The sequence below is a fragment of the Myxine glutinosa genome, chromosome 12, assembly GCF_964187855.1.
Source record: "Myxine glutinosa chromosome 12, kmMyxGlut1.1, whole genome shotgun sequence".
NCBI classification, from domain to species: Eukaryota; Metazoa; Chordata; class Myxini; order Myxiniformes; family Myxinidae; genus Myxine; species Myxine glutinosa.
In genome coordinates, this window is record NC_136272.1 from 101,200,986 (window position 1) to 101,219,844 (window position 18,859).

An 18,859-nucleotide genomic window follows, 5' to 3' on the forward strand; every position below is an offset into this window, starting at 1 on the left:
TGTTCTACGAATGCCAAAATTATTTCACAAGGATGCAATTCTGAATTCTGCTTCCGGTTGCATCATTATTGATATTTCCTTGTGCCGCCAATGGGATGCTTGTGTGGTAATTCTTTACAATGTTATTGATGAGGGATTTCGAATTTGGCGAGAGTACACAACCTCTGAGGTAAACACTGATGGTTTCACTTTTCTTGGTCATCAAACCTGATTGCCATCACCTCATCTTTCATGATCCATCCAGAGCCTCGCCCTCAGGGGTCGATCTCAATTTGTGTCCAATAGTGTTGTATATTAATTATTTACATTGACCCAGGCTAATAAAGGAATGGATAAAGATTGATGGATGTTGAATGATCGTGACCGCCACGAATGACGACCTCAGCTATTCCAGATGGTGCAATCAGCTCCGATTAGTTTATCAAGTGAATGAGAGAATGTGCTTACAATATCTGCTCATCACACCAGCTGGACAAGTTAAATGTGGGTTCACATTCCCAGACGAGACCTCGGTTAAGGAGGCATCCTTGAACTCCAGAAAGAACATACTAACATGTGTTTGTATGCTTTCAACTGAGTCAATATCAGCCATGGGTGGGTTCCCCCCCAAAAAAACTCACTGGACCTTTTCCATCATGTATTTGAGGCTCGTGATGATCATTTTTGACATATACATTTTATATACAAAAGTAGGTACACAGTAATGAAAAACAAAACGTGCGCACAAAACGTATTTTATTGATTATACAAGCATATCAATAATAACATATCAATAATAAACATATTAATCCCTCAAATGTTCAAACTGTTTGCCCCCCGGCATTCACACACTCCACGAGTCGAGTGTGGACACCCATGCACACTCTGGCACAAAGGTCTTTATCAGCATCAATTTCCTGGCAAGCCTCCCGTATGAACTGAATCATGGCATCAACAGAACATGGCTTGCGTGCGAAAACCCTGTCTTTTACACATCCCCAGAAATACTGGTAATACTGGTACTGGTAATACTGGTATAATCCTTACTGTATACCTACTTTTGCAGCCCCCTGTATATATATATATATATATATATATATATATATATATATATATATATATATATATATATATATATATAATGGTATCTGTAATCTGGTTCTCCAACCTAATGAGCGGACAACATGACGTCATCGCCATGCACGTCCGCCTTGCCTGCAAAGTTCCAGAGGAACCATCTAGCAGTGCGTCATTACGGATTATAAATACAGATACGGTAACTGTGAGTTTTGCATGCACTTGTGACAGTATCTGAATTTATAATCCGTAATGACGCACTGCTAGATGGTTCCTCTGGAGCTTTGCAGGCAATGCGGACATGCATGGCGATGACGTCATGCTGTCCGCTCATTAGGTTGGAGAACCAGATTACAGATACCATTATTAGTAACTCCCAACCGCAACCAGGTCGACTCCATATGATGAGTGGATACCAGAGATAACGTTACCGTGTGGCAGGCGGTGCTTATCGCTCCCGGCAAGGTGCAGCAGCAGCTGTATGGGACACCTTGCTGGCGGTTCTCCACTGATGATATGAAGGTCGCATAGTGACTGATATATATATATATATATATATATATATATATATAATTATGCAGTGATTTATTTATATATAAATATATACATATACACTTGTATATAAAATATATATATATATGTATGTATATATATATATATATATATATATATATATATATATATATATATATATATATATATATATATATATATATATATATCGTCACCTTCATTCTTGCTCAAGTCGAAAAAAGCGTTTACGACATAATCACAAAAAACGTTTTTTTTCAGCCATCTGGATCTGTACTGAATTTAAATTCTGTTAAGTGAAGAAAACCGAGATTATCATTGCATGCAATTGCAGAGAAAGATGTAACTAAGCTAAATTTATAAATAACAGAGATTATAAATCACCGTGAGCAATTGTGGCTTGGGCAATTATGGCACGGAGAAGTGCGAGAGACAATATTGCTCACGGTTCGACCTAAATGCTGACGACCCTTTGGATCGAATAATCAATAAATTAATTTTTATGATACATTGACTTTGTTTTCATTTATACACTAGTTTTTTTAGGTCATCTCTAACTAGGATTATAGAGATGGGTTCGGGTTCGTTGAATTTAATGGGAGCGTTCGTTGAATTTAATGGGAGGAGTCATTATTTCGGTGATATACGATGAGCGGAAATGGCACGAACACTCGATAAGCAGAAATGGCACGGCGTTCAACAAACACATTTTTTTCGGCGAAAAAAACGTGTGTAGACATTCCATTATGAATTGACAGTAACTAGACACAATAACCAATCACAGGATAACAAAATGTCATTTTCGATAAAATTCGAATTGAGCAAGAATGGCATGAAGGTGACGATATAATACATATATAATATTGTGGCGGACACAAGCAAGAGGACACGAATTCAACGCAACAGCAGGTGGCGCGAACGTCCAGGCGGGGAACTGGAAGGCATGCCCCGCCTATCGACCGATCGGCCACGCCCGGGGACTAGACGTGGCCCCGGCACATATATGCGGGCTCCAAGCTCGAGCCCGTCCAGTGCTACAGTTTGAGCTTTCTTAATAAAGACTCTTTTGGTTATCAAACGCGTTGTGGCCTACCTCTTTGGCAAGCAAGTTGTGTGCGTAGCACCGCACTTCACTGGTGACCCCGATTGGTTCAGCCGTTGCTGACCACCGAACGCGCCATGGCCAACAACGCTGTCACGGTAAAACTCCCAGAGTTTTGGGAAGCACAGGCCGATGTGTGCTTCGTTCAGGCTGAAGCGCAATTCCAGCTTCGAGACATAATGGCGGACGAGGACCCGTTTACTACCACATGGTCGCCTCCCTCGGGCCCGGCACTGGCCGCCCGAGTCGTGTCCATCCTGCGGCACCCGCCGGCCGACCACAAGTACGGGGGCGATCAAACGTCTCCTCATCGCCACGTTCGGCCTCACTGAGAATCGAACGGGGCCGACCGCCTCCTGGACCTTCCCGAACTCGGCGACACACGACCATTGCCGTGCGGATGGATCATATGCTGTTGCTGCTGGGTGACCAAGCCCCGGGATTTTTTATTTCGGGCGCTTTTCCTACGCCAGCTACCGCTACAGGTACGCCTCGCGCTGGCCGGTTTCAACATAAGGGAACCCCGCGCCCCTGGCCGTAGAGGCCGACAAGTTCTTCGCGGCTTGCGACACGCGGCGAGTTACGGTGCGGCCGTCGTGGTTCCTGAGGCAGATGCTACAGCGTCCCTCGTGGCCGCTGCCGCGCCCTGACCACCACCACCACCACCACCGCCGCCGAGAAAACCGCCGCCGCCAGCCTGGTGCTATTTCCATGCCAGGTTCGGCCACAAGGCTAAGAAGTGTTGCCCGCCGTGCTCGTTTGGCAGGTCGGGAAAACGACCAAGCCGGTGCTCGGTAGCGGCCTTGAGCATCGGCCATTCCGGCAGCCTCCTCTGTATCACGGACACCTTGTCCGGGTGCCGTTTCCTCTGCGATACAGGAGCGCAGGTAAGCGTCATCCCAGCCTACACGTCCGACAAGCGAAACCGCGGGCCGGGGCCCCGCTTTGCTTGCCGCCAACGGTACAACCCATCTGCACGTTCGGGAAGCGCTGCCTCTCCCTGCGGTTCGGAGGGCAGTGCTTTCAATGGTCGTTCGTGACCATCAGCGTGCCCATGGCATTGCTCGGTGCGGACTTCCGATGTGCGAATGGGTTGCTGGTCGACGTAAAGCGCAGACGGGCTCGTCCAGGCCTGAAACCTTTAGCTCGCTCACTTGTTCGCTGAGCAGCTCGTTGAGCGGCTCACTGAGCGGCTCACCGAGCGGCTTACTGGAGGGTTCCGTCCCGGCGAGTTTTGGTTTGTACGCTTCTGGCAGCGGACGACTTTACTCGCCTCCTCGCCAGTTTCCCGGCCTTCACGCGGCCCCACCTTTTCAGCGGTGGCCGTAAAGCACGGGGTGGAGCATCACATCCCCACGGTCGGGGCCGCCGGTCCTATGCCCGGGCACGCCGGCTCGAGCCCACGAAGCTCGCGGTGGCGAAAGCGGCGTTCGCCACGCTGGAGCGGCTGGGGATCGTGTGGCGCTCCAACAGCGCGTGGGCTTCCCCGCTGCACATCGTGCCGAAGCCCGGCGGGGGATGGCGGCCGTGCGGGGACTTACTGCCGGCTCAACGATGCCACCACCCCTGACCGCTACCCGGTCCCACATATTCAGGACTTTTTCCACCTGGTTGGCCAACACGACCGTGTTTTCGAAGGTGGACCTCATCCGGGGTTACCATCAGGTCCCCGTCCAACCGGACGACATCCCGAAGACGGCCGTCATCACCCCTTTCGGCCTCTTCGAATTTCCAAAGGATGCCCTTTGGGTTGAAGAATGCGGCTCAGGCGTTCCAGCGGCTTATGGATAGCGTCTTGCGTGACTTACCTTTCCTGTTTGTCTACCTGGACAACATCCTAGTCGCGAGCGCGTCCCGGGAGGAGCACCTGCTCCACGTCCGCACGCTTTTCGAGCGCCTGGGCCAGCATGGCCTAATCACCAACCCTGCCAAGTGCCGTTTCGGTGTCACCACCATTGACCTCTTGGGGCACCGCATCACCGAGCACGGGGCCGTCCCTTTACCAGCCAAGGTGGCGGCGGTCAGGGATTTCCCGCGGTCCCGCACGATCAAGGGGCTCCAGGAGTTCCTGGGCATGGTAAACTTTTACCACCGCTTCATGCCCCACGTCGCCCAGCTCCTCCGCCCCTTGCATGAGGCCCTCCGGGGCAAGCCGGCCAAAGGTGACATCGCATGGTCGGAGCCGATGGCCGCGGCGTTCGCGGGTGCAAAGCTGCTCTGGCTAACGCCACCATGCTGGCGCACCCGGCGCCCGACGCACCGAATCGCCCTCACCACCGACGCGTCGGATTACGCGGTGGGCGCGGTGCACGAGCAATGGGTGCGTGGTGCTTGGCAACCGCTGGAGTTTTTCAGCCGGCAGCTTCGCCCGCACGAACGCCGGTACAGCAACTTCGACCGCGAGTTGCTCAGACTCCACCTGGGCGGTCCGACACTTCCGCCATCCTGCTGGAGGGCCGCCCGTTCACGGCCTTCGTTGACCACAAGCCCCTTGTGTTCGCGATGGCCAAGGTCGCCGAGCCATGGTCGGCATGGCAGCAGCGCCACCTCTCTGCCGTGTCCGAGTACACGACGGACATCCGTCACGTGGCGGGTAAGGACAACCCGGTGGCGGATTGCCTGTCCCCGGTCCGTCGTGCACGCAGTCCACCTCGGGGTCGACTATGCCCGGATGGCGGAGGCCCAGACCGCCGACCCCGGCGTCCAGGCCTTGCGGGACCGCCCTCACGGGCCTCCGCGTCACCGAGGTGCCGTTTGACGCCGCGGGCACGGCCCTCCTATGCGACGTCTCCCTCGGCCGGCCTCGCCCCATCGTGCCCGCTGGCTGGCAGCGCCCGGTGTTCGACGCCATCCACGGCCTGTCCCACCCTTGCGCGAGGGCAATCCCAGAAACTCGTCGGGGCAAAGTTTCGTCTGGCATGGCCTCCGGAAGGACGTCCGCGGACTGGGCCAGGACGTGCCTCGCGTGCCAGCGCGCAAAGGTCCACCGCCACACCCCAGGCACCGTTGGCCCCATTTACGGTGCCCGAGCGGCGGTTCGACCACGTGCACGTCGACTTGGTGGGACCTCTGCCCCCCTCGCGAGGGTTCACCCACCTCCTCACCATGGTCGACCGCACCACACGGTGGCCGGAGGCCGTCCATTGGCGGCGACGTCTGCGGCTGAGGTGGCGCAAAGCCTTTATCGCCACTTGGGTTGCCCGGTTCGGTGCCCCCCTCGGACATCTCGTCCGACCGCAGCCCCCAGTTCACCTCAGAGCTCTGGGCCGCAGTGGCGCAAGGACTCGGGATGAAGCTACACCCACACTATGGCCTACCACCCCCAGGCCAATGGCCTGTGCGAGCACTTTCATCGCCGCGCTCCGGGCCAGCCTCTGCGACGGCGGCTGGGTCGACAGACTCCCCTGGGTCCTGCTGGGCCTCAGGACGGTGCCCAAGGACGACCTGCGGTCTTCAGGAGACCGCCCGGAGGTTCACCCCGGTGCCAACGGCACACCACGGTTGCCCGCCTTCCCACGTCGCCCCGGAGCTTCGCACGGCAAAGTACGTGTTTCATCCGGCATGACGCCCCACCGGGCACGGCTGCGGCCCCCGTACGACGGGCCCTTCCGCGTGTTGGAGGCCGGGGACAAGTTTTTTCACGGTCGACATTGGCGGTGCCCCGGATCGCATTTCCGTGGACCGCCTCAAGCTGGCCCACCTCGATCCAGACCACCCCCTGCCAGCGGCTCTGCCTCCCGCGTCGAGGCCACCCTCCGGCGGTCGGACCCCTGGCACCTCCGCCAGCAGCTCTTCCTCCACGTCGAGGCCGCCCCCCCGGCGGTCGGACCCCCGGCACCCCCAGCCCCGCCGTCCCTCCAACCCCCAGACCGGCACCCATCGCCAGGGGGCGTTTTGGCCGGGTCCATCCGGCTTCCCCGCAAACTCACCCTTTCAGGTGCGTGGGAATTCTGGGGGGGCACGTGTGGCGGACACAAGCAAGAGGACCACAAAATTCAACGCACCAGCAGGTGGCGCGAACGTCCAGGCGGGGAACTGGAAGGCATGCCCCGCCTATCGACCGATCGGCCACGCCCGGGACTAGGCGTGGCCCCGGCACATATATGCGGGCTCCAAGCTCGAGCCCGCCCAGTGCTACAGTTTGAGCTTTCTTAATAAAGACTCCAAGCAGGTTGTGTGCGTAGCACAGCACTTCAATATCATTATATATATATATATATATATATATATATATATATATATATATATATATATATATATATATATACATACATATATATATATATATATATATATATATATATATATATATATATATATATATATATATATATATATAGATAGATATATATATATATATATATATATATATATATATATATATATATATATATATATATATATATATATATATACATATATATACATACATTACACACATATATATACATATATATATATACAGTCACGTGAAAAAGTAAGTACACCCCATGCAAAGTTTTGACTTTTTCAACATATTTCAACATACAGCTATTTGATCTTCATTTCAATAACTAGGGCATGCCCGTACTATATCTATATCTAAAATTATATCCCCCCCTCTATTTACATGAAATGGTTTGGTCCATGAAATGTTTTGGTCCATTCGCAACGCCAAAGCGAACGGCGAACGCTTTACATGAAATGGTTTGGTGCATGAAATGTTTTGGTCCATTCGCAACGCCAAAGCGAACGGCGAACGGCTTGCGAGTAGAGTGACAATCCCCCCGCCACCCCTCTATTTAGATGAAATGGTTTTTATTAGTTTTAAAACATAGTTTAACGCCAACATAGCGGCAACATAGTTTGCAAACGTGAAATAAATGAATACGCTCTCAAATGTGCCATCCGAGGCAGAGTGTGTCCGCCACGTTCGGCACACGCGATAGCTCGCTGCTCTCTGATTGGTTGAATCGTTTTTTGGACATAGCTCGGTAAGTAATTGTCCGATTAATATGAAACCTTGAAAAGGCACATCCTCGGGTCCCCAGCAATATACCTGGCAAGTTTAAAGTATATCGGACCCGTGGTTGTCGAGAAACAGCGGTCACAGACAAACAAACGTACAAACGTACAAACAAACAAACACACAGAGATTACTGGAATTATAGATAGATATTGATAGATAAAGGTGATATAATACAACAAATATCATGAAACATTTACATTTTGTAGTCCATTGTATAATTTAAATAAACATAAATGCAAATTACGCATGTGGAAAAAGTAAGTACACCCTTGGCTCTAATAGGTGGTATTGCCCCCTTTGGCAGAAACAACCTCAAGTAGGCGTTTCTTACAACTGTCTACCAGTCTCTGACATCGACTGGGAGAAATTTTTGCCCACTCCTCCTGCAGAATTCTTTCTGCTGTGCGATGTTTGAGGGTTTCTTGCATGCACAGCTTGTTTCATATCCCCCCACAACATCTCGATGGGATTTAGATCCGGGCTTTGACTTGGCCATTCCAGAACCCTCCATTTCTTTCTTTTCAGCCATTCCTTGGTGGATTTACTGGCATGTTTAGGGTCATTGTCATGTTGCAAGGTCCACCTTCAGTTGAGCTTCAACTTTCTGACAGATAGCCTCACATTATCCTCAAGCACCCTCTGGTACAATGAAGAATTCATAGTGGATTCTATGATGGTGAGCTGCCCAGGCCCTGATGCAGCAAAGCTGCCCCAAACCATAATATTTCCACCACCATACTTTACAGTTGGTATCAGGTTGTTGTGGTCAAATGCTGTCTTTGGTTTTCGCCAAACATGTCTTCTGGTACTGTGGCCAAATAGCTCTACCTTTGACTCATCTGTCCAGAGCACATTGTTCTAGAAGTGCTGGTCTTTGCCTCGGTGTTCATTGGCAAACTTTAGTCTTGCCCTGATGTTCTTTCTGGACAGCAAAGGTTTCCTCCTGGCACACCTCCCATGTAGATCAAATTTGTGCAGCCTCTTTCTGAAGGTAGACTCGTGCACTTTGACATCAACAGTGGCAAGAGCCACCTGTAGGTCCCGTGATGACATTCTGGGGTTCTTAGAGACTTCTTAGCATGGGGGCATGATCATATTTTTCTATATATATATACAGACTTGGCATTTAATATGGAATTTTTTTTTTCTTGACTTGGGTTTACTTTCTTAACTCAGTATATCAATCTGGTGAGTTTATTTTACACTTTGGTGATTTATTTGTTAAAAGAACCATGTCACTGATTGTCTGTCACAGCAAGAAGTCAACAACAGGATTATATCACTGGTGGCGTGGCAAAATGTACGGACAGTTGCATTTGATGCTTGGCTTCACAGTCGGGGATACAAGGGTTGTTACGTTCTCTATTAGTGGAAAACAACTGCTGCACGTCTACAAAAGTTATTGCCGCTTCCTCTGGAGATGGTCCGTCAACTCGACAATGCTGTTTGTCATGGAGTGGTGGCTTTACGAAATTACGGCATGAAACAGCGTGTTATTGCTCGGCAGTATGGCATCACTCAAGGTCAGGTGTCAAAGATCCTGAAAGGAAATGCTCAGAGGGGTGTCCCTACTCCAATACCGAGGCCAGGACGTTCCCGCAGAACCACAAGGAGGGTTGATCGCCAGCTGCACCAGTTAGTCCGCAATGGCCGTACCAAGTCAGCTAATCGGCTTAGGGCTGAGTGGCAGCAACTGACAAATGTGCCTGTATCCAGAAGGCTAGTCAACCAACGACTGGTTCAAGCAGGCTATCGTGCCAGGTGTCCCCTGAGAAAGCCACGCCTGACCAGACAACACCGCCAGCGCCGATTGCAGTGGGCCAGAGAGCACCGTCAATGGCAGCCAGGACACTGGAATCATGTGATCTTCAGTGACGAGTCTAGATTTCTGGTCTATCGTCAAGATGGCCACGCCCGAGTGCACAGACAAGTGCATGAAGCCGACAACAAAGATTGTATAGTGCCAAGAGTCCAAGCTGGAGGTGGTGGGGTGACCGTTTGGGCTGCTTTTCATGCAGGGGGCAAAACTGACCTGGTTGTTCTGAATTGAAACCTGAACCAGTTCAAGTACAGGGCCATTCTGGAAGAAACATTGCTTCCATTTGCTCGTGCAGCCTTTCGAGAAAACTTTGTCTTCCAAGATGACAATGCATGGCCTCATCGTGCTCGCATGATCCAACACTTTCTTGCTGACCGTGGTGTAGAGCATATGGAGTGGTCTGCCATGTCCCCCGGATATGAATCCGATAGAGAACTTGTGGGCAGAATTAACGCATCAAATCGACCACTTGGACCAGCAGCCGACCTCTGTGCGTGAATTGCAGCAGGCTATTGTCACTGCATGACAAGCGATTCCTGTCCAAACCTTGGCAAATCTCGTGAACAGCATGCCTCAACGTGTACGTGCTCTCCTGAATGCTCGTGGGGGTTACATGAAGTACTGAACTGTAATTTTACTGTCCATAATCCCAGTCGTAATTTAACTTTTGTTTTTGTTAAAAAAATTTTTGGCTAATGTCCAAAATAAAGAGATACTTCTGGAAAACGTACAGAAGTTTAACACAGTACTGTCCTTGAATTGAGTTCGATATCAGTTTACATCACTTTCAAGGATCAATTTATTTGTTTCGAAATGTCAAATGTCGTTTTTGTTTCTTTTAAAGGTCACATTAACAAAATCTAGAATAATTTCAATATAATTCCAATGAACTTTTGGTTCTAAAGACATCTTGAAAAGTAAGTTCACCCCCACAAAAAAATATTCCATATTAAATGCCAAGTCTGTATGTATGTGTATATATATATATATATATATATATATATATATATATATATATATATATATATATATATATATATATATATATATATGTATATATATGTATGATATATATATATATATATATATATATATATATATATATATATATATATATATATATATATATATATATATATATATATATATATATATATATATATATATATATATATATATATATATATGTATATATATATATATGTATATATATATATATTTATATTTATATATATATATATATACATATGCATAGATTTATTTATATAATATATATGGCCAAGAGATATGCACACTCGCCTCGAAACTGGGTGACCTGGGTTCGAATGCAGACCCAGCAATATACTGTCATCCATCAATTTGGGTAAATTGGATGATGTCCGTCAGCCAACATTAATTATTTGGTGGACCATAAAGACCCCACAGTGTCCTTTACAAATGGTGGACGAGCTATCGACAGCACCCTGAACAAATACGAAATTCCTGCCCTATCTACTGCTGGGAAGTCGATGGCGAACCACCCAGTATAAGCACTCGATGGTCGAAATGTCTGACCGGTGTTTATTACCTACTGCTACTGGACATAAAAACTAGAAATGGTCGTGCCTTCCGATATGAATACGAAGACCTTATGAGGATATTGATATTGCGCTTGGAGCGGTATATGCATCCACACCACCATGGCCGCGTTTAATTGCCCGAGTGCAAGTCCAGACCCCCGGGACGCCGTTGGGGTCCGTGGCGCTGTTTCCCCGAGTCGTGCACGCGGGTTGCACCCTCCTTCCCCCTCCCTCCAGCTGTCCGTGCAGGCAGGCGCACAGAGAAGGGCAGGCCGAAGACAAAGAGGTAGGAGAGACGGACTGTAGCGAGAGAACCGCGGACGCAGAGAGCGAGGAGTGAGCTCTTGGGTAAATCCCGAGCACGTGGGATGTGTGGCGTCATGTGTGTTTCGAATCTAGGACAATAGGATGCACATTCAAGAGAACGTCGGAGGAAAAGGAAGGAGGATTGTGCCCGATGGATGCGAGGATTGACCGTTTTCCGTGCCAGGTTCAGACCATGCTGACCGGGTGAGCTCCGCGGTCGCTCCTTTGTGCGCTCAGCTTGGATCGTGCTCTCGTGGATGCTCAAGATCCCGCACGGATACCTGTGCTCAACGTTGGCTCTGGGTGCATCATCTGCCTCTGATTAATTGATGTACTGAAACGTTTGCGATACCAAGTACGTGACCATCGTAACAATTTCTGTTTTGCCTTTTCCTCGTGCGGTGTTCCATGATATGGACCTGCTGAACACGATGGTCGCCTTGAGTGATAAAAAAGTACAAAAGGGTCGAATGGTCCAGCTTTTGAAGTGTCAAACTGGGGATTGTTTCATTCTTCTTTTCGCTTGAGCACCGGTGAGTACGCGATGCACGTGCAGTACCTGGTGTACGTGTGCCTGCTCCTGTCCGTGCTCGTGCTGGTGGAAGCCTTGGACTTGCGGGTGCGTGAAGGTCTTCCTGTTGGAAGCTTCGTGGGCCTGGTAGGGGATGATCAACAACGTTCAGATGGTTTCCTGCTGTCAGACCAGGGTACCGCGGGTCTGAAGGACTTCAGGTTTGATGAAAAAAGTGGTGAATTGTACACCGCACGGGTACTGGACCATGAGTCGCAAGACCGGTACACCTTCGTGGCCGTGTCATCCGCGACTGTCATCCCAGTGTCTGTGCTCGTGTTGGACGTGAATGACAATGCACCAGTCTTCCCAGCGACAACCGTTCACTTCTTGGTGTCCGAACAGGCTCCTGTTGGGACACGGTTTCCGCTGGAACCAGCAGATGACGCAGACAGTGATCTTTTGGATGTGCAGGGTTACGTGTTGCGTTCCGGAGACCTGACGGACTCCTTCGTGCTGGAGACCTGGCGTGCAGGTGGTGGGAAGCTGTTGGTAGATCTCGCTTTGCAGCAGGCGCTCGACCGAGAGACCGTATCCGAATACTCATTGCTTTTGGAGGCATTTGATGGTGGAGATCCGCCGCGCTCTGGAGTTCTGATGGTCCACGTGGATGTTCTTGATGAGAATGACAACCCGCCGGTGTTTTCGAAAAGTTATTATGAGGCTAGTCTGTCCGAGAACACAGCACCTGGCGTAAGAGTCCTGCCGGTCGTAGCCACGGACCGCGATGCAGGTAGGAATGCTGCCATATCGTATTCCATCAGTCGTCGGTGGAGTGATCCTCATCCTTTCTTTTCTATCGATGAGCACAGTGGGCTGGTACGACTCCATCGTCCTGTGGACTTTGAGCTGCAAACGATGCACGAGTTTATAGTGGAGGCCCGAGACAACGGCAGTGAACCCGAGGTAGGTACGTCCATCGTGACTGTGTCTGTGACCGATTTCAATGACAATGCACCAGAAATAAGGGTCATCTGGCTTACAAAGAACGGAGAGCCAAAGATTCGGGAGAATGTACCACTCGGCACCTTTGTGGCCCGAATCTCGGTCACAGATAGGGATTCCGGTAACAACTCGCTTGTCAGTGTATCCTTGAAAGGTGATGAGCAGAAGTTCTGGCTGAGCAGTCAGGATGGCATGGTCTACCTTTTGTGCGTAAACAGTTCACTAGACCATGAAGAAAAACATCAATATCAGTTGGAAGTCCTTGCTAGAGATCATGGAGAGCCGGTGTTACAGACTACAACAGTTATACATCTTGTGGTGTTGGACGAAAACGACAACGCGCCGGTCTTTGACAAGCCATGGATTGAGTTGGCTGTTTCAGAAGCGACCTTGCCAGGTACCCCCGTACTTACGGTCAGGGCGACCGATCGAGATTCAGGAAGAAACGGTGCCCTCTTATACACCCTGAACTCAAAAACAAACTCGAAGCCAAAATCCTTCAACATTGACTCTGTTAGTGGTGTCATCTCGACTGTTCGACAACTCGTTCCCGATGGACACCTGCATCAGCTCACCGTTGTTGCTACGGATTATGGAGACCCCTCGTTGTCTGGTTCTTCAGTCGTAACTATTACCGTCCACAGGAAGCTCACGAAGAGGCCGGTATTTCAGCACCGGGTGTACAACGTGTCAATAAAGCAGGACGTGCCACCTGGAACATGTTTCCTGCAGGTGAGAACTGACCATATCTTTACCTACATTTTTTTTTTTTTTTGGATACAAGATCGAGGCTCGTGTAAGAGCTACCATTAATGACAAAAAAAAAAAAACGGACACATAAGACAAAATAAAGGGAGTGGGAGACAAGATGGGGAGAGAGAGGGGAGCACACAAATACAACATTTGAGAGCAGGGACATCGGGAGATCTGTGGGAGGGAGAGGGCTTGGAGGAGGGGGCGTGGAAAGGGGGTGGGAGAGGAAAAAAAAAAAAAAACAACACATGGACACTGCTTGGACTTCCAGGAAAGAAGTTGGTATTCCAGAAAAGTGGATCTGGGGTGAATTAACGGGGGTAGAAAAGATCAAGGTTTTGGGTGGGGGAAGATAAGAGATGTTGGTGAACAGTTGTTTTAACGACCTGGAGGGAGGAGTGGGACTGAAGAGAGTGAGGGAGTTTGTTCCAGGGGCAGGAGAAAAGAGGAATGAAAGAGTGAAGGTGAGCAGAGAGTCTTGATTTTGACAGTTTCACCGTAAGAGGGTTGCTGGCAGATCTTGTGCGACCTGCAGGAATATTTGGGGGACAGAGCACAGAGAGAGCTGGGGGAGCAAGGCCGGAGAGGAGTCGGTAGAAGACAGAAAGCCCACCAACCTGCCTGCGGTGAGTAAGTGAAATGCCCTCGGAGATAGATTTATCGCGGGAGATTCTAATGATTCTGAAAGCTTTGGTTTCAACAGAGTGAAGCAGATGTGAGGCAGGAGCACCAGCCCAGAGGGGAGAGCAGTATTCCATTGAGCTGCAGATCAAAGCCTTGTATGTGGTGAGGAGCTCAGGTGTGCCAAGGAAGGACTTCGCACGACGGAGGATGCCCAGTCGGCGACTGGCTTTGGAGGCCAGCTTGGAAATGTGGTTTTCCCAGGAAAGATCATGGCAGATAGTGAGACCTAAGAGCTTGAGTGACAGAACTTCTTGGAGAGGATTGTTGAGAAGGTAGATTGGAGGGTTGTTCAGTCGGTCTTTTCGGAGAGACATAGTGAGAGTGTGGGATTTGTCAGGATTGAACGACAGGTTCCACTTGTTTGACCAGTCTGTGATTTTGTCCAGGTCTGCAGAGACCTGGACATCCATTGCAATGGATGCTTGACAAGCAGATTGTCCTTTCGTCTGGATTCCTTGCTTTGTTATTAAGATCTGCTATTTATTAAAGTATTTATAACCGTGTTTATGATTCAATGCTCATAAAACTTTGGGAGAATTAATAGTCCATTTTTTTTTTAAATTATGCCTTCGAGGCAACCTCATACTCTTTTAAATCATGGAAATGTCCAAACGTCTTCATTGGTATTCTGGCATGTTTTACTGTCAATCTGGATTTCATTATTAACTCTGCTGCCGTTCATATTACTAACCGAGAAAATGCTCTGTTTCCTTCCCTTTTCTAGGTCGTATGAAGGGTATTTCAGATACATGAGCATATTGCATCACGTGACCAGTCACGTGACCCGTTTTTTTTAAGCTGATACACTCGGATTAATGAGGAGTTGGAATCGGGGATATGGCATACAGTGCATGATACAGTGTATCGGAATATTCGTACTAAAAAGTGCAAATGAAGAGATTTATGGTGAAATGGTAAATACTGTACAATTTGCACAAGTCAACAAGTATTTTATTAAGTCTTGCCACCGATGACCGAAGGTGGAAGGAGGTGATGTTTTCACACCTGTTTGTCTCTGTCTGTTTGTCCATCTATATCTGACTGTGAGCAGGATATCTCAAAAGGTTATGGACAGATTAGGATGAAATTTGGTGGGAGTGTGACAAGGATGATCTAAATCTGGATCCGGATACGAGAATTTTCTTTTATTACCCTGCGCTCGAGAAGCGAAAAGCGAGGTTAAGAATTCGACTGAGTACGTGTGCTGTGTGCCGTGTGCCGTACGTGTCTGCATTTTAAAAATTCATTTTCTCGGCAACCGTTGGTCCGATTGACAGGAAATGTTACCATAGGAGCACCGCCGCCTGTATATATCTTTTTTATTCTTAAGTATGACGTCATAGGTCACGTGGTACAGGCGCCATCTTGGAAAATCGAAAAAAAGTTGCACCTCTATATCTCCAAAACCACTCAATGGAAAAAAATTGAAACATGGCTCATTGTCAAGTACTCCCCATGGGGAATAAGATATGTCGATGATGATGTCATCGGTGCCTTAATTATGACGTCATAATTCGACAAGTACAACACTTGGTTCGATCAGTATGAATTTTTTTCTCTGCAATTCTTGGTCCGATTGACACGAAATTTGCACCATAGGAGGGCCTCCTCCTGTAGAATATTTTAATGATTATTATGACGTCATATGTCACGTGGTACAGGCGCCATCTTTGAAAAAAATTCAAACCTCCATATCTCTGAAACCATTCCATGGAAAATATTGCGACCTGGCTCATTGTCAACTACGGTACTCACCATGGGGAATAAGATATGTTCATGATGATGGCATCGGTGCCTGCGTTATGACGTCATAATTCGACAAATACAACACATCCATCCAATCATTATTTTTTTTAAATCAGTAACTGTTGGTCTGATGGACACGAATTTTTCACCATATGAGCGCCTCCTCAATTAGAATATTTTCATGATAATCATGACGTCATAGGTCATGTGTTACAGGCGCCATCTTCGAAAAACCGAAAAACGTTGCACCTCCATATCTCCAAAACTGCTCTATTAGTGGGGGGGGGGGGCTATGTACTCAATTTCAAGTTCGTGTGCAGTTCATGTTAATTTTGGGCAACCACTATAAATGTATTCTACTGTGTCCTACTAATAGGAAAAATGATGTCGCCATTTTTTTCTGTTGACCTTTAGTGACCTTGACTCAAAGTCAATGTCCAAACGTTGGAAAAAAATTGAAACGTGGCTCATTGTAAAGAACTCCATATGGGAAATAGGTTTTGTTAACAATGACGTCATTGGTGCCATAATGATGACGTCATAATTCGACAGGGACAATGCTGATTCGACAGGTCTGATCAGTTTGAAATTTATTGAGCATGAGCTATGCAACAACTATATCAGAGAATATAAATTTATGATGTCATCGCTCACGTGGTTTGGCAGCCATATTGGATCAAAGAAACAAGAAACGTTCAAAAACAGAAGAGTTGGCTCACACCAAGTTGACTGCGCAGGGTAAGTATTCTATGAATACCATGTAGTTTTCTAAGTGATTCTTCACAGTTGGGAGATAAGGCCGAAGACAATATTAGCACGATATCTCAAAACGTTATGGACAGATTTGAATGAAACCTGATGGACAGGTTGGGAGTGGGTCAAGGACGAATTGATTAGTTTTTTTGTGAAGACCCCGATCCGGATCCGCATACTATAATTTCTTTAAATGATTCTTCACAATTGTAAGATGGGGCCAAAAATGATATATCACAGGATATTTCAAAACGTTGTGGACGGCTTCAAATGAAACTTGGTGGACAGGTTGGGAGCATGACAAGAAAAAATTGATTAGATTTTGGTGAAAATTCGGATCCAGATCCGGATACTAGAATTTCTTGAAATGATTCTTCATAATTGAGAGATGGAGCAAAAAACTATATATCGCAGGATATTTTAAAACGTGGTGTATGGATTGTGATAAAACTTAGTGGATGAGTTGGGTAAGTGACAACAACGAGCTGCTTAGATTTTTTTATTTTTTTTTGTATCCTGAATCGAGGCTCGTGAAAGAGCTGACATTTACTTCACAAACAAATCAACCAGACAAACAAAATATATAAAAAGAGGGAGCGGAAGACAAGAGAAGGGGAACCACACAAACACTTGAGAGCACACAACATTTAAGAGCAGGGAGATGTGTGGGAGGGAGAGGGCTCGGGGGGAGGAGGCGTGGGAAGGGGCGGGAGGGGGAGAAGTATAAAACACAAGGACACCAAGGACTTCCAGGACAGAAGTTGGTATTTCAAAAAGTGGATTTGGGGTGAAATTAGCGGGGGTAGAAAAGATCAAGGTTTTGGATGGGGGAAGATAAGAGATGGTGGTGAACAGCTGTTTTAAAGACCTGGAGGGTGGAGTGGGATTGAAGAGAGTGAGGGAGTTTGTTCCAGAGGTGGGAGAAAAGAGGAATTTTTGGTGCAGGTCCGGCCAATCAGTGGGATACAAAACGTAAAGTGTTAATCTTGGCATTGATATGCTCTCTACCGAGTGCTACCCTAGCTTTAAACTGCAAAACGACAACTATACCTGATGCCGCTAAACACGTTGATGAACAAGCACATTAACTATTGCTGTACCTGTCTGAATTTTGATATGTCGGATATCATGTGAGCTTACACTGTTATCAAATATATTTAATACTCCTGAAAATAATACATACCTTGTACAAATAGGACATTTCTCTATGTGCTGCACCATGTATCCACCAGAAACTTTAATATGGCTGCAGTGGGGCCTGCGGGGCCTGGTGTGATATTACGTCCAGGTCTGCTCTCATTGTGCTAGTGGAAATGTGCAATTACTGTTTTGGAAAATCATTCTGCCATTCCCATCACGAGCAGCAAACAAGTTCACGGTGGAGATTGTGAGTCATGTTACAGAGTGGGGTGTTCGGATAAGACAACAAGTCATGGATCCTTGAATGCAACTGAACTGGAAGACAAGTCAACAGATTACATGAAATTTGTCAACTTCTGGTTGTTTATCCATGATCTGTCCTTTTAAAATCCTGAGCGTCAAGTAAAAAACATTTTAAAAGTCTTTGGAATGACTCGGCTGGGGTTCGAAACACCGACCGACCTCCCAGACTCAGAGCGAAGACCTTAACTGAGTCTTGTGCTAAGAGATCTGATGGAAATGTCAAAAAGGCCAACTTTTTGTTTAAAGTTTAACTTGTTTAACTTGTTTAAAGAGAAGATTTGTTGTTTGCCTAAACAAAGACATTTCCCATCTCATTAGAATTCCAGTGGCTGCATTTCACGAGGAAGTATAATTATTGGGAATGACCTGATGTGTGTGATCCTCCAAGGAGCAAACACCGATTGTGTTAAGGAATTGTTGGTTTCAAGGCCCGCTTGGTCCACCAAGTCCGACTCCAACGTAGGAGAGCAGTGGTCCAGCAGAGCAGTGGACTGTTACCCCAGTGGTCTAGCAAGAACAACCTTGGGTTTTTTCACAAAGTGTAAGTTAAAGATCCATGAGATCATAATTTGAAAAGCCTCGT

At 47.6% G+C, this 18,859-nt stretch overlaps 1 protein-coding gene across 1 annotated transcript in view; it reads left to right on the plus strand.

Annotated features, from left to right (window-relative positions):
* The first annotated feature begins 11,377 nt into the window (after nucleotides 1-11,377).
* The window catches only part of DCHS1 (dachsous cadherin-related 1), a 64,599-nt gene continuing 57,117 nt past the window's right edge, over nucleotides 11,378-18,859 (plus strand). Inside the window, exon 1 of the mRNA XM_068132196.2 lies at nucleotides 11,378-13,629. Coding sequence (XP_067988297.2) covers nucleotides 11,926-13,629 — 1,704 coding nt within the window. The 5' untranslated portion in view covers nucleotides 11,378-11,925. The remainder of the gene's footprint in view (nucleotides 13,630-18,859) is intronic.